This window comes from Somniosus microcephalus, chromosome 4, assembly GCF_052327205.1.
Source record: "Somniosus microcephalus isolate GS21.2 chromosome 4, FLI_Smic_1.0, whole genome shotgun sequence".
Lineage (NCBI taxonomy): Eukaryota > Metazoa > Chordata > Chondrichthyes > Squaliformes > Somniosidae > Somniosus > Somniosus microcephalus.
Genome location: NC_140990.1, coordinates 44,642,706 through 44,656,602, shown reverse-complemented (window position 1 = coordinate 44,656,602; position 13,897 = coordinate 44,642,706). Strand labels below are relative to the sequence as shown.

The following is a 13,897-nucleotide window of genomic DNA, read 5'->3' as shown; positions in this document are numbered from 1 at the left end:
CTTCATTTGGTACGTTCAATATTAATTTTAAACAGTCCTCAGGTTGTGACATGTTGTTACATATTTGGCCCCAAGGTATGGTCTGTCTCCTTCTCCGAGGACTAATCTCAATTTTGACAGATCATCCAATTCCTTGAAATCTGGGGTTGTTTGGCTTAGCTTGTTGAATAATATGTTTCTTGATGTGTTGAATTTTTCGCATTTTAGGAGGAAATGCATTTCTGTTTCAACCTCGCCAGCCAGACATTGATCGCATATTCTATTCTCTCTAGGCTGCCAGGATTTCTTGTATCTGCCTTTTTCAATTTCCAGTTGGTGGTCGCTTAGTCTGTACCTGGTGAGGGTCTGTCTCTGTTTTGTGTCTCTGATGGTCGTGAGGTAGTCTGCCAGTTTATATTCTCTTTTTAGGGCCCGGTAACATTCTAATCTGCTTTGGCTTTCGGTTATTTTGTTCCAATGTTCCAGGTAGGTTTCTTTGCATTTTTTAATGATTTGGTTCACTCGGATTGGTGTTTGGGCGGCTGTGTTGGTCTGGGGCTGGTCAGGGTCCGGCTGAGTACTTAGTTTCCGTAGCAGCTGACTCAGGGGACTCTTTTCTGGGTTTAGCTCTTGGGTCTGAAAGGCTTTGAAATGAAGGGTGTCTGGGGAGCTAGATTTGAGGTGATTTAGGAAGTTTAGTGCTCGTTTTTGGATGTTTATTATCAGTGGGTATCTGCCTAGTTCGGCTCTGCATGCATTTGTTGGCGTTTTCCTTTGGGTGCGAAGGATGCTTCGGCAGAATTCTGCATGTAGGGCTTCTATTGTATGTTTTTCCCATTTAGTGTAGCTTTGGTGATTTAGCGGGCCCCATACTTCACTACCGTACAGTGCAATGGGCAGGATTATGCTGTCAAATATTTTGAGCCAGATTTTGATTGGGATTTGGATGTTGTAGAATTTTCTTTTTATTGCATATAGGGCTCTTCGGGCTTTTTCTTTTAGTGCATTCACTGCTATGCTGAAGCTCCCTGATGCTGTAATAGTTAGACCAAGGTAGGTGTAGCTCATAGTGTGTCCTATAGTGGTATCACTGAGGGTAAACTGGTATTTGTTTTCCTGACATCTGGGCCTTTTTTGAAAAATCATGATGTTGGTTTTCTTTAGATTTACTGTTAGAGCCCAATTTTGGCAGTATTTGTCGAGTAGGTCTAGTTGTTGCTGTAATCCCTGTTCTGTGGGAGACAGCAGAACCAGGTCGTCCGCATAGAACAGGGATTTCACTTCTCCATCTAGGAGACGGAGACCTGGTGACTCGCTTTGCTCCAGCATGTCTGCTAATTCATTTATGTATATGTTGAACAGGGTCGGGCTCAAATTGCAGCCCTGCCGGAGGCCTCTTCTCTGGGTGAAGAAATCGGTGCGTTTGTCTCCAATTTTGACCCCGCATTTGTTTTTCAGATACATTGATTTAATAAGGTCATAGACTTTGCCCCCTATTCCACATTGAAGAAGTTTATAATAGAGCCCTTCGTGCCATATAGAGTCAAAGGCTTTCTTGAAGTCGATGAAACAGGCGAATATTTTCCCATTTTTTGTTTGGTGTATATGTTTTTCAATGAGGGTGTGAAGGGTATAGATATGGTCGGCGGTGCGGTGTTTTGGAAGAAAGCCTATTTGGTTTTTTCTGAGGATATTATGTTTGTTAAGAAAATCAAGTAATCTACTATTTAGAATACTGCAGAATAACTTCCCTAGACAACTGTTGACACAGATGCCGCGGTAGTTATTTGGGTCTGATTTGTTTCCGCTTTTATATATGGGGGAGATTAGTCCTTGGCACCAGATATCGGGAAAACAGCCTGAACGTAATATGATGTTGAATAATTTGAGTACCGCACCCTGCATCTCCATATTGCTGAACTTGAGCATTTCATTTTTGATGTTGTCTGGGCCACAGGCTTTCTTTAGGTGGAGAGATTTTGTTTTTGTGGCCATTTCTTTCCATGTGATTGGGGAGTCTAGAGGGTTTTGGTTGTCTTTGATTGTTGCTTCTAATGTGTGGAGTTTTTCTGTGACCTGATGTTGACTTGGGTTTGTTTCGTTTATTGGGATGTCTTTGTAGAGGTTTTCAAAATGTGTTCTCCAGATGTCGCCATCTTGGATTGGTAATGCTTGCAATTGTGTTGTACTCAGGTTATTCCACATTTCCCAGAATTGTTTTGGGTTGGTGGAGTTTTCAATTTCTTCTAGTATTTTGTGGGTATAGTTTTGTGTTTTGTTCCTAATGGTGTGTTTATATCTTTTGAGGGTTTCATTGTATCTAGTACGTAGGTCCGGATTGTTTGGTTGGCGATGCTTTTGGTTTGATATTTTTCTCAGGTCTTTTCTGGCATTTTTGCATTCGTGGTCAAACCATTTCTTATTTTTATTTTGTCTTTTGTGACTCTTCCTCTTCTGTTTCACGAGGTCGGCTTTTACAGCTGCCTCATGAAAGATCATATTTATATCCTCTATGGCCATGTTTACCCCATCTCTGGTGATCTCATATAGATTTTCTTTAAATTTTGAAATTTTACTTGTGAGATCAGGTGAATTTAGTGCTGTGATGAATTTATCTCCACTGTCTGGGGCCCATCTGTATGTCTGGTTTATTTTATGTAGCTTACTGGGTTCCTTTTTTGTGTCTGTAGTTTGGGCAGAAAGTTTAAGGTACACATTTATTTGGTTATGGTCTGAGAGGGGGGATTGCTGCCTGACAGTGAATGCGTTGATATCGCAGGGGTCCAGGTCAGTGATTGTATAATCCACCACACTAGACCCAAGAGTTGAGGAATATGTGAGTCTCCCTAAGGAGTCCCCTCTGAACCTACCGTTAACTATGTACAGGCCTAAGGCTCGGCAGAGTTGCACTACCTCCCTACCGCTTTTATTTATTTCACAATCGAGGTTGTTTCGGTTTGCGATGGCTGGTGTGACATATAGAGGGGTCTGGCCAAACACATGGTTGTTGCCCTGTGGGTCTATGAAGTCAGGTTCACATCCTGTCCTTGCATTTAGGTCCCCACATAGTAGCACCTTTCCTTGGGCCTGGAAATGGCTGATTTCCATGTGGAGAGTGTCAAATATCTCCTCTTCAAAATATGGCGATTCTATTGGAGGTATGTAGATCGCACATAAGTAAACATCGTTTTTTTCTATTCCTATATTTTTATCTAATTTTAGCCATACGTGTGATTTTCCCTGTTTTATCGGTGAGATGTGTTTGTTCAGTTCTCCTTTATACCACACCAGGATTCCCCCGGAGGTTCTGCCCTTGCGTGTCTTAATGTTCTTTACTGAAGGCACAATAATTTCATGGTACATTGGGGGACAGTGGGTCGGCATGTCCTTTTGGCACCATGTTTCTGTTAACACAATTATATCAATGTCTTTTATAGCTTTTAGGAATTCAGGGTCTGTACTCTTCATCCCAAAAGTTGAGGAGCGGAGGCCCTGGATATTCCAGCAGCTTATGTGGAAAGAACGCATTTATATAGTTCAATAAAACGAAATAAAATGGACCTATTTTGTGGGATGAGTGTGGAAACACTATTTTCTATAATGCTAAATGATGATTTAGTATAAATTTCATGAGGCATGCACATATATCTATCTAATAGTAGCACTCTCTCTCTCTCTCTCTCTCTCTCTCTCTCTCTCTCTCTGTGTCTCAGTGGGAACACTCTCTCTCTCTCTCTCTCTCTCTGTGTCTCAGTGGGAGCACTCTCTCTCTCTCTCTCTCTCTGTGTCTCAGTGGGAGCACTCTCTCTCTCTCTCTCTCTCTCTCTGTGTCTCAGTGGGAGCACTCTCTCTCTCTCTCTCTCTCTGTGTCTCAGTGGGAGCACTCTCTCTCTCTCTCTCTCTCTGTGTCTCAGTGGGAGCACTCTCTCTCTCTCTCTCTCTCTCTCTCTGTGTCTCAGTGGGAGCACTCTCTCTCTCTCTCTCTCTCTCTCTCTGTGTCTCAGTGGGAGCACTCCCTCTCTCTCTCTCTGTGTCTCAGTGGGAGCACTCTCTCTCTCTCTCTCTCTTGCTCTCTCTGTGTCTCAGTGGGAGCACTCTCTCTCTCTCTCTCTCTCTCTCTCTGTGTCTCAGTGGGAGCTCTCTCTCTCTCTCTCTCTCTCTCTCTCTCTGTCTCAGTGGGAGCACTCTCTCTCTCTCTCTCTCTGTGTCTCAGTGGGAGCACTCTCTCTCTCTCTCTCTCTCTCTCTGTGTCTCAGTGGGAGCACTCTCTCTCTCTCTCTCTCTCTCTGTGTCTCAGTGGGAGCACTCTCTCTCTCTCTCTCTCTCTCTCTCTTTCTCTGTGTGTCTCAGTGGGAGCACTCTCTCTCTCTCTCTCTCTCTCTCTCTGTGTCTCAGTGGGAGCACTCTCTCTCTCTCTCTCTCTCTCTCTGTGTCTCAGTGGGAGCACTCTCTCTCTCTCTCTCTCTCTCTCTCTCTCTGTGTCTCAGTGGGAGCACTCTCTCTCTCTCTCTCTCTCTCTGTGTCTCAGTGGGAGCTCTCTCTCTCTCTCTCTCTCTCTCTCTCTCTCTCAGTTCAGTTCAGTTCAAATGCTTTATTGGCATGAAAGTTTACAGAGAACCATATTGCCAAAGCTTACATTGCAAAAAGGTACAGTTTTCCAACATTCTGTAGGTGTCAATCGATTTGACATTTGTTGGGTATATACAATATTACTTTTAAACAATATTAATTTTAAACAGTCTTTCTACTTCATTTGGTACGTTCAATATTAATTTTAAACAGTCTTACTTTTAAACAGTCCTCAGGTTGTGACATGTTGTTACATATTTAGCCCCAAGGTATGGTCTGTCTCCTTCTCCTAGGACTAATCTCAATTTTGACAGATCATCCAATTCCTTGAAATCTGGGGTTGTTTGGCTTAGCTTGTTGAATAATATGTTTCTTGATGTGTTGAATTTTTCGCATTTTAGGAGGAAATGCATTTCTGTTTCAACCTCGCCAGCCAGACATTGATCGCATATTCTATTCTCTCTAGGCTGCCAGGATTTCTTGTATCTGCCTTTTTCAATTTCCAGTTGGTGGTCGCTTAGTCTGTACCTGGTGAGGGTCTGTCTCTGTTTTGTGTCTCTGATGGTCGTGAGGTAGTCTGCCAGTTTATATTCTCTTTTTAGGGCCCGGTAACATTCTAATCTGCTTTGGCTTTCGGTTATTTTGTTCCAATGTTCCAGGTAGGTTTCTTTGCATTTTTTAATGATTTGGTTCACTCGGATTGGTGTTTGGACGGCTGTGTTGGTCTGGGGCTGGTCTCTCTCTGTGGCTCAGTGGGAGCACTCTCTCTCTCTCTCTCTCTCTCTTGTCTCTGAGTCAGGAGGTTGTGGGATCAAGTCCACCTCTAGAGACTTGAGAACACAATCTAGGCCGACACTCCAATGCAGCACTGAGGGAGCGCTGCACTGACAGAGCTGCTGTCTTCGGACGAAATGTTCAAGCGAGGCCCCCTCTGCCCTCTCAAGTGAGTGTAAAAGATCCCATGATGTTATTTCGAAGAGCAGGGGAGTTCTCCCTGGAGTCCTGGCCAACATTTCTCCCTGAACCAACATCACTAAAACAGATCATCTGGTCATTATCTCAGTGCTGTCTGTGGGAGCTTGCTGTGCGCAAATTGGCTGCTGCATTTCCTACATTACAACAGTGACTGCTCTTCAAAAGTACTTCATTGGCTGTAAAGTGCTTTGGGATGTCCTGAAGTTGTGAAAGGTGCTGTATGAATACAAGTCTTTCTTTAACAAAGGAGAACAGGCCCAAAATGGAACAGTCGGTAACAGGACAGCAATTAGTCGCCTCGTATCTTAGAGACGCCAAGGTCTCAATACACAGTGTGTTTGAAACAAAGCAGATTTATTTGACTTATTTCCAGAATATTAAACTCCAGCCCAATTAGAGGGGTTACGAACATCAGCAGAACAAACCCCAACTGTCAGAATGAACATGGTTCAGTCCTGGATGTGATTAACAGCAGCAATAACAGCAGAATCCAACCCCTGCGGTCACTTGTAAATTCGCTGGTGTCTCAGCAGGTGGGATCAATGATTGAATCCTTTCCCACACACAGAGCAGGTGAACGGCCTCTCCCCAGTGTGAACTCGCTGGTGTCTCAGCAGCTGGGAGCTGTACAGAGTCCTAGTTAGAACCCATCTGGAGTATTGCGTTCAGATCTGGGCACCGCACCTCAGGAAAGATATATTGGCCTTGGAGAGGGGTCACGGCGCAGATTCATCAGGATGATATCGGTGCTAAAAGGGTTAAGTTTCTTCAAAAAACTCAAGCAGGTTTGCAGGATGCGACCCAGCCCACGTAACGTCAGAAGGCGTGGCATTGTATCCAAGGCAGCAGGGGAGTCACAACCACAAACAGAGGCGGGCAAATGGAATCTGCCGTTTGCTGCATCAATGTGTCTGGCTCTGTTCCATGGAGGAGCCGGCAGATTTCAAGTTTCACCCACCCCCCGCCCTCCAATCTGCAAGCTCCCTGACAGCCCTGGTTTAGCAGTTGGATAGATGAGGCCCGGCCATCAAAATGGCTGGGTCCTCTCGCTGAGGACATGGTACAGGCAGCACCATCACACCACTTGCCCGATGTCCACCCAGAATGAAAATCAGCCCCAAGAAGTCTAAGCTCAGCAATCTCAGCAACGTCAAACACATCCAAGGTCCCCGATCAGCTGCAAGAGAAGGATCGACATTCCATTCTTGCCCATGTGCCAGTTGCAATTGAGCCTTTCTTTGAAAATTAGCCTGACTGAATGATCTGATCTGTGGTGTTTAATGGACTTGGGAAGCCAATCATATTTGGATATGTGAAACTGAACCCTGTATTTATTGAAAATATCAAATCATAAGAACATAAGAAGATAAGAAATAAGAGCAGGAGTAGGCCAATAGGCTCCTCGAGCCTGCTCCACCATTCAATAAGATCATGGCTGATCTGATCCTAACCGCCAATCTACTATCACAGAACCATCTCCTGAATCTAACAGAATTAGACACACGAAATAGGAGCAGGATCAGGCTACACAGCCCCTGGGCCCGCTCCACTACCCACAGGGCCATGTCCGATTCGAACCTAGACTCATGTCCACATTCCTGCCCGCTCCCCGTAACCCTTAATTCCCTTTACTTCTAGGAAACTGTCTATTTCTGTTTTAAATTTATGTAATGATGTAGCTTCTACAGCTTTTTGGGGCAGCATATTCCATGGACCTACCACCCTCTGAGTGAAGTAGTTCCTCCTCATCTCAGTTTTGAAAGAGCAGCCCCTTATTCTAAGACTATGCCCCCTAGTTCTAGTTTCACCCATCATCGGGAACATCCTCCCCGCATCCACCCGATCCAACCCCTTCACAATCTTATATGTTTCAATAAGATCGCCTCTCATTCTTCAGAACTCCAATGAGTAGAGCCCCAATCTACTCAACCTCTCCTCATATGTCCATCCCCTCATCCCCGGGATTAACAGAGTGAACCTTCTTTGTATTGACTCGAGAGCAAGTATGTCTTTTCTTAAGCATGGACACCAAAACTGTATGCAGTATTCCAGGTGCGGTCTCACCAATACCTTGTACAACTGAAGCAATACCTCCCTGTTTTTATATTCTATCCCCCTAGCAATGAAAGCCAACATTCCATTGGCCTTCTTAATCACTTGCTGCACCTGCATACTAACCTTTTGAGTTTCGTGCACCAGGACCCCCAGATCCCTTTGTACTTCAGTACTTTCAGTTTCTTGCCATTAAGATAATAACTTGCGCTATGATTTTTCCTGCCAAAGTGCATAACCTCACACTTTCCAGTATTGTATTCCATCTGCCAAATCTCTGCCCACTTACTTAGCCTGTCTATGTCCCGTTGCAGGTTTTTTATGTCCTCCTCACTCACTACTTTCCCTCCCATCTTAGTATCATCTGCAAACTTTGATATGTCACACTCGGTCCCCTCCTCCAAATCGTTAATATAGATTGTAAAGAGTTGGGGACCCAGCACTGACCCCTGCGGAACACCACTAGTTATTGATTGCCATTCTGAGAATGAACCATTTATCCCAAATCTCTGCCTTCTGCTAGATAGCCAATCCTCTATCCATGCCAGAATATTACCCCCAATCCCATGATTTTTTATCTTAAGCAATAATCTTTTGTGTGGCACCTTGTCAAATGCCTTTTGGAAGTCTAAATACACTACGTCCACTGGTTCCCCTTTATCCACCCTATATGTTACTTCCTCAAAGAACTCCATCAAATTTGTCAAACATGACTTCCCCTTCATAAAACCATGCTGACTTTGTCCTATTAAATGATGATTATCCAAATGTCCTGTTACTGTCTCCTTAATAATGGACTCCAAAATTTAACCTACCACAGATGTTAGGCTAACCGGTCTATAGTTTCTAGACTTCTGTCTACTGCCCTTTTTAAATAAGGGTGTTACATTAGCAGTTTTCCAGTCTGCCGGGACCTTTGCTGAGTCCAGGGAGTTTTGGAAAATTATTACCAATGCATCCACAATCCCTACCGCCACTTCCCTCAAGACCCCAGGATGTAAGCTATCAGGCCCAGGTGATTTATCCGCCTTGAGCCCCATTATTTTACCGAGTACCACTTCCTTAGTGATTTTGATCATGTTTAGCTCCTCCCCCCCTATAGCCCCCTGTTTGTCAAGTGTTGGGATATTCTTAGTGTCCTCTACTGTAAAGACTGATACAAAATATTCATTCAGTGTTTTTGCCATCTCCATATTTCCCACCATTAATTTCCCGGTCTCATCCTCTAAGGGACCAACATTTACTTTAGCCACCATTTTTCTTTTTATATAACTATAAAAACTCTTACTATCTGTTTTTATATTTTTTGCTAATTTACTTTAATAATCTATCTTCCCTTTCTTAATCAATCTTTTTGTTATTTTTTGCTGTCTTTTAAAGTTTTCCCAATCCTCTATCCTCCCACTAGATTTGGCTACCTTATATGCCCTTGTTTTTAGTCGAATACTATCCTTAATTTCTTTACTTAGCCACGTATGGCTGTCTTTTCTTTTACACCCTTTTCTTCTCAGTGGAATATTTTTTTTTTGGAAGTTGTAAAATAACTCCTTAAATGTACACCACTGATCATGTATCGTCTTACCCTTTAATCTATTTTCCCAATCCACTCCACTCAATTCCGCTCTCATACCTTCATAGTCTCCTTTATTCGAGCTTAGCATGCTTTTTTGAGATCCAACCTTCGCACCCTCTAATTGAATATGGAATTCAACCATGTTATGGTCACTCATTCCAAGGGGATCCTTTACTAGGACATTTTTAATTAATCCTGTCTCGTTACACAGGACCAGATCTAAGGTTGCTTGCCCCCTGGTTGGTTCAGTTACATACTGTTCAAGAAACCCATCCCTAATACACTCAATGAACTCATCCTCAAGGCAGCCCTGCCCAATTTGATTTGTCCAATTAATATGATAGTTAAAATCCCCCATAATTATAGATGTTCCCTTATTACAAGCCTCGACTATTTCCTGATTGATACTCCGTCTAACATAGTTGCAACTGTTCGGAGGCCTATAGACTACGCCCACTCGTGTTTTTTCCCCCTTATTATTCCTTACCTCCACCCAAACTGTTTCATTATCCTGATCTTTTGACCCAATATCATTTCTCTGTATTACAGTGATTCCTTCCTTTATTAACATAGCCACCCCACCTCCACTTCCTTCCTGCCTGTCCTTCCTGATCGTTAAATAACCTGGTATGTTTAATTCCCAGGCATTGTCACCCTGCAGCCATGTTTCTGGAATGGCCACAAGATCATACCCATATGTAGTTATTTGTGCCATTAACTCGTCTATTTTGTTATGAATGCTACGTGCATTCAGATAGAGAACTTTCAAATATGTTTTGTGACACTTAGTTCCTGCTTTTGCCCTTTTTATTACTTTACCTTTTACTCCATACCTTCTGCCCCTTCCTGACACACTCTGGTTTTTAATTTCCCCACTGCTACCTAAGTCTATGACCTTCTCTTTTGTCATTTTTATTATTTGCTCTCTCGGAACCTCCCACCCCTAGTTAGTTTAAAGCCCTTACTACAGCCCTAGTTATATGATCCACCAGGACTCTAGTCCCAGCACTGGCCAAGTGAAACCCGTCCCAATGGAACAGCTCCCTCCTGCCACAGTACTGGTGCCAGTGTCCCAGGAAGCAAAACTCATTTCTCCCACACCAGTCTTTGAGTTTCACATTTAACTCTCTAATTTTATTTGTCCTAACCAAATTCGCTCATGGCTCAGGTACCCTTGAGGTTCTGATCTTTAATTTGGCCCCTAGCTGCTCATACTCCTTTAACAGAACCGGCTTCCTAGTCCTATCTACGTTGTTTGTACCAACATGGACCATGACAACTGGATCCACCCCCTCCCACTGCAAGTTTCTTTCCAGCCCAGAGGAGATGTCCTTAACCCTGGCACCGGGTAGGCAACACAGCCTTTGGGACTCTCGCTCTCGGCTGCAGAGAACTCTATCTATCCCCCTAATAATACTATCCCCTACCACTACAACATTTCTATTTACTCCCCCCTCTTGAATGGCCCCCCATTCCATGGTGCTGTGGCCAGGTTGCTCATCCTCCCTGCAATCTCTGCTCCTGTCCCCACAGGGAGTAAGAACCTCGAACCTGTTGGACAAGAGGAAGGGCTGCTGCTCCTCCAACACTACCTCCTGGATCCCCGTACCTGCCTCACTCATAGTCACACCGTCCTGTCCCTGACCATGGGCTACATCTGAATTAATTAACTTCATAGGTGTGACCACCTCCTGAAACACAGAGTCCAGGTACTTCTCCCCCTCCCTGATGTGTCGCAGTGTCTGAAGCTCAGACTCCAGCTCATCAACACGGAGCTGGAGTTCCTGTAGCAGCAGACACTTGTCACAGACGTAATCACTGTGAGCCTCAATGGGGTCCACCAGCTCCCACATCTCGCAACAGTAACATATCACCTGCTCCATTCTATGTAATTAATTAAATTTTTTATTGTTAGTTATGGACACCCTCTGCCCGATTATAAATGCTAGTATCCCCTTTAATTAATTGGATTTAAATTAAATCAATCCCTCTAATTACACCAGTTAAATGGTTTACCAACAGTCACTCTGCACAAGAAAGGCCTTATTAACTACAACCCACAGAGTTAAAGTTTGAAAAGAGCACCTAACACCCCACTTACCCTAACTCACACTTACCCAAACTCACAGCACTCTCTGCTGACTTCACTCAGTGCTTGCTCGCACTAGGACTGTTTTTTTTATACTGTTTGTTTGTTTACAGCCAAATGAGTCACCCCTGCTGATTGGTTAGAAAACTGGTTTCCACTGCCTGCTGTGCCAATTTACTCCTACTGCAGTGTAACCTTGTTTTACTCTTCTTAAACCAACAGAATCCCAAATATTTAACTTTTCCCCTTTACTTAAACTGCTTAAGTAATCTTATCAAGAATGATTTAAAGAGAAATAACAATTAAAGAACTCTCACACTTACCGAAACTCACAGCACTTTCTGCTGACTCGCACTCAGTGCTTGCTCGCACTAGGACTGGTCTTTTTATACTGTTTGTTTGTTTACAGCCAAATGAGTCACCCTTATTCAGCTGACTGATGCATCTCAATGGCAAGAGCATTGCGATAATAAAGGTTTGCAAATCAGAGCTGAATTTGATACTTCCAATAAAATCAACCTCAATGTTTCACAAATCCGAGATGTTCCAAGAGTTTTCAATGCGGAGGACCAGACTGGATGTTGATAAATATTTGGACATCTCCAAGCACACTGCCTGACACTAGATTGTCCTCCACATTACAAGCTGTCTTATCCTCTTCAGCAATGCACATCTTCAAATGAGAGAAAAGGTCGTCGTGTGTCTGGGTTTCTTCCTGCACAATGGACCTCCAGTTTGTTCCCATTTGCTCACTGCATGTGAAGAGATCACTGCTTTGCTATCAGATCACAGGCCAAATGTCAGAATTAAATCAATTGTGGTGATAAGAGTAGCTGGAACATTATTAAGGATCAGAACCAAACTATTGTCGGAGAAATTTGCTTGGATTGTGTTTGGAAACAGCAGGGGGTGATTTTAACCTCACGCACCCAGCGGGAAACTAATGCGATCAGATCGGCCGCTTGTTTTACGCCCCGCCCAATTTCACTTTCGACTGAAATCATTGGAGAGCAAAATCGGGGAAGGTGTAAAACGGGCAGGAAATTCAATCCCGTCAGGTGGGGGAGGTTCAAATTACCCCCAGCATATCTGAACTAGAAGGACAACCACTAAAAATGGCCAAAAGGACAATAAAATAACTATGGAAACAGCCTGAGCAGTTCCGCAGCAACACAAATCCCCAAATGGGAAGCTTTCTGCTTTTTAACCTCGCACACTATTTATCTACAAAGTATATCTCTAATTATCATCAACAGCAAGCTGCAATATCACTTATTGGAATATGGTTGTTTGACTAAGTAAGAGTTTAGCCAAAGAACTACCTGCAGTCATTTTACAAATATAGTATTTTCCTACTTTAAGCAAATCCTTTGAAGTTTTCTTTTGCTTTTTACTTCTTGTTGTGTGTTTTTTTCTCTTTAGGTCCCTGCATACAACCAAAGCATTCTCAGCTGAGGGAACAGGTGGGCAGCTTGCTCTGATCCTGCCATTCTACTGTGACCCGTGGGGTCTCACCCTCCAAATGGACTTCCTTGTGGGGGCAGGCTCACTTTCTGTTGACCCCCCTCTTTCTTCCCGACAGTCCTGTGGAGATTAAGGGGGAGAAATTGGGTGAGTAGCACCACCTGTTAGCGCCTAAAGAGGCAGTCAGTGGCTGTAGCACCACTGGCTGCGTCTCCCGCGATATTCAGTAGGGGCGCTAATGGTGGTGTTAGGCATTTGTGCTGCGCCGCCACCGATGACGTCATCGGTGTGCACAGCACCCCATTTGTGCCCTGTTCGCGATATTTGGTAGCGAACACCACAGTTGCGCCGCTCGCTACCCGCGCCTGGTTCACGGGGCCTTACTGTGCCGGCAGCAGCGCAAGTTAAGGTGGAGGTGCGGGGCTCCTAACCCCCCCCCCGCGGCATTGCCGGCTGTTTCCCGAGAGCCCGGCACTTCTCCTCAGTGCCGGGCTCATTTGCCGGCACTCGCGAGCGGGGATTGCGCTGTTGCAGGCACCTCCCCCTTAACAGTGGGAGGAAGGCCTGCAGTACTGCAGCGTGCCATGCCACAGCATGTGGTGCTGCGGCACGTTGTGCTGCGATAATCAGTTTCAGCGCCCTAAGAGGGACGCGAAGCGCCTCGAGCCTCGCCCCATGTCCCTCGAGGGGCACTGAAACTGAATTTCTGGCGATCGGTATTACTCCGATCACTGCGCTAAATCCTGCGCTCAGACGACTTTTGCTCCACTTTGGCGCCCCAACCCAATTTCTAGGCCATAGGGTTTGCAGTGCGAGGTAGAACGAGCATAAACCCACATCTCACCATTCTTTGGTGCCATTTGTTGAGCTGGCATGCTGTGCCCATCTCAATTAATGACTTCTGATGTCCTTCAGTTTTTGAAGCAGAAACAGTGTCCACAAAGAGCTACTTGTGCTTCAAAAGACTCGAGCCACTCGGCCAAACAGCCACGTGGACTTTCAGTCCAACATATAATCCATTCATCGATCGATCGATCACCCTTTTCATTTATTTAGTAATGGCAGATTTTACTATCTTACACCACATTCTGTGTATTTGAGATAGTATCTGAGGACTATCTGAATTGATGTTGATAAATTATTGGGAGGGTAGAAGTGGTGCGAAGTTCAACACTAAGAGTCGGACTGTTTCCGAT

At 44.4% G+C, this 13,897-nt stretch overlaps 1 protein-coding gene across 16 annotated transcripts in view; it reads right to left on the bottom strand.

Annotated features, from left to right (window-relative positions):
- Nucleotides 1–13,897, bottom strand: part of LOC147118771 (uncharacterized) — a 119,526-nt gene that overhangs the window by 46,757 nt on the left and 58,872 nt on the right. The window contains exon 2 of one of the 16 annotated variants that reach the window (XM_085984581.1): nt 12,766–12,768. The exons of 14 other annotated variants lie outside the window; for them this stretch is intronic. In XM_085984581.1, the coding sequence (XP_085840707.1) occupies nt 12,766–12,768 (3 nt within the window). Of the gene's footprint in view, nt 1–11,240; nt 11,251–12,765; nt 12,769–13,897 lie in introns of all 16 variants that reach the window. One more of the 16 variants, XM_085984573.1, reaches the window with a different exon arrangement.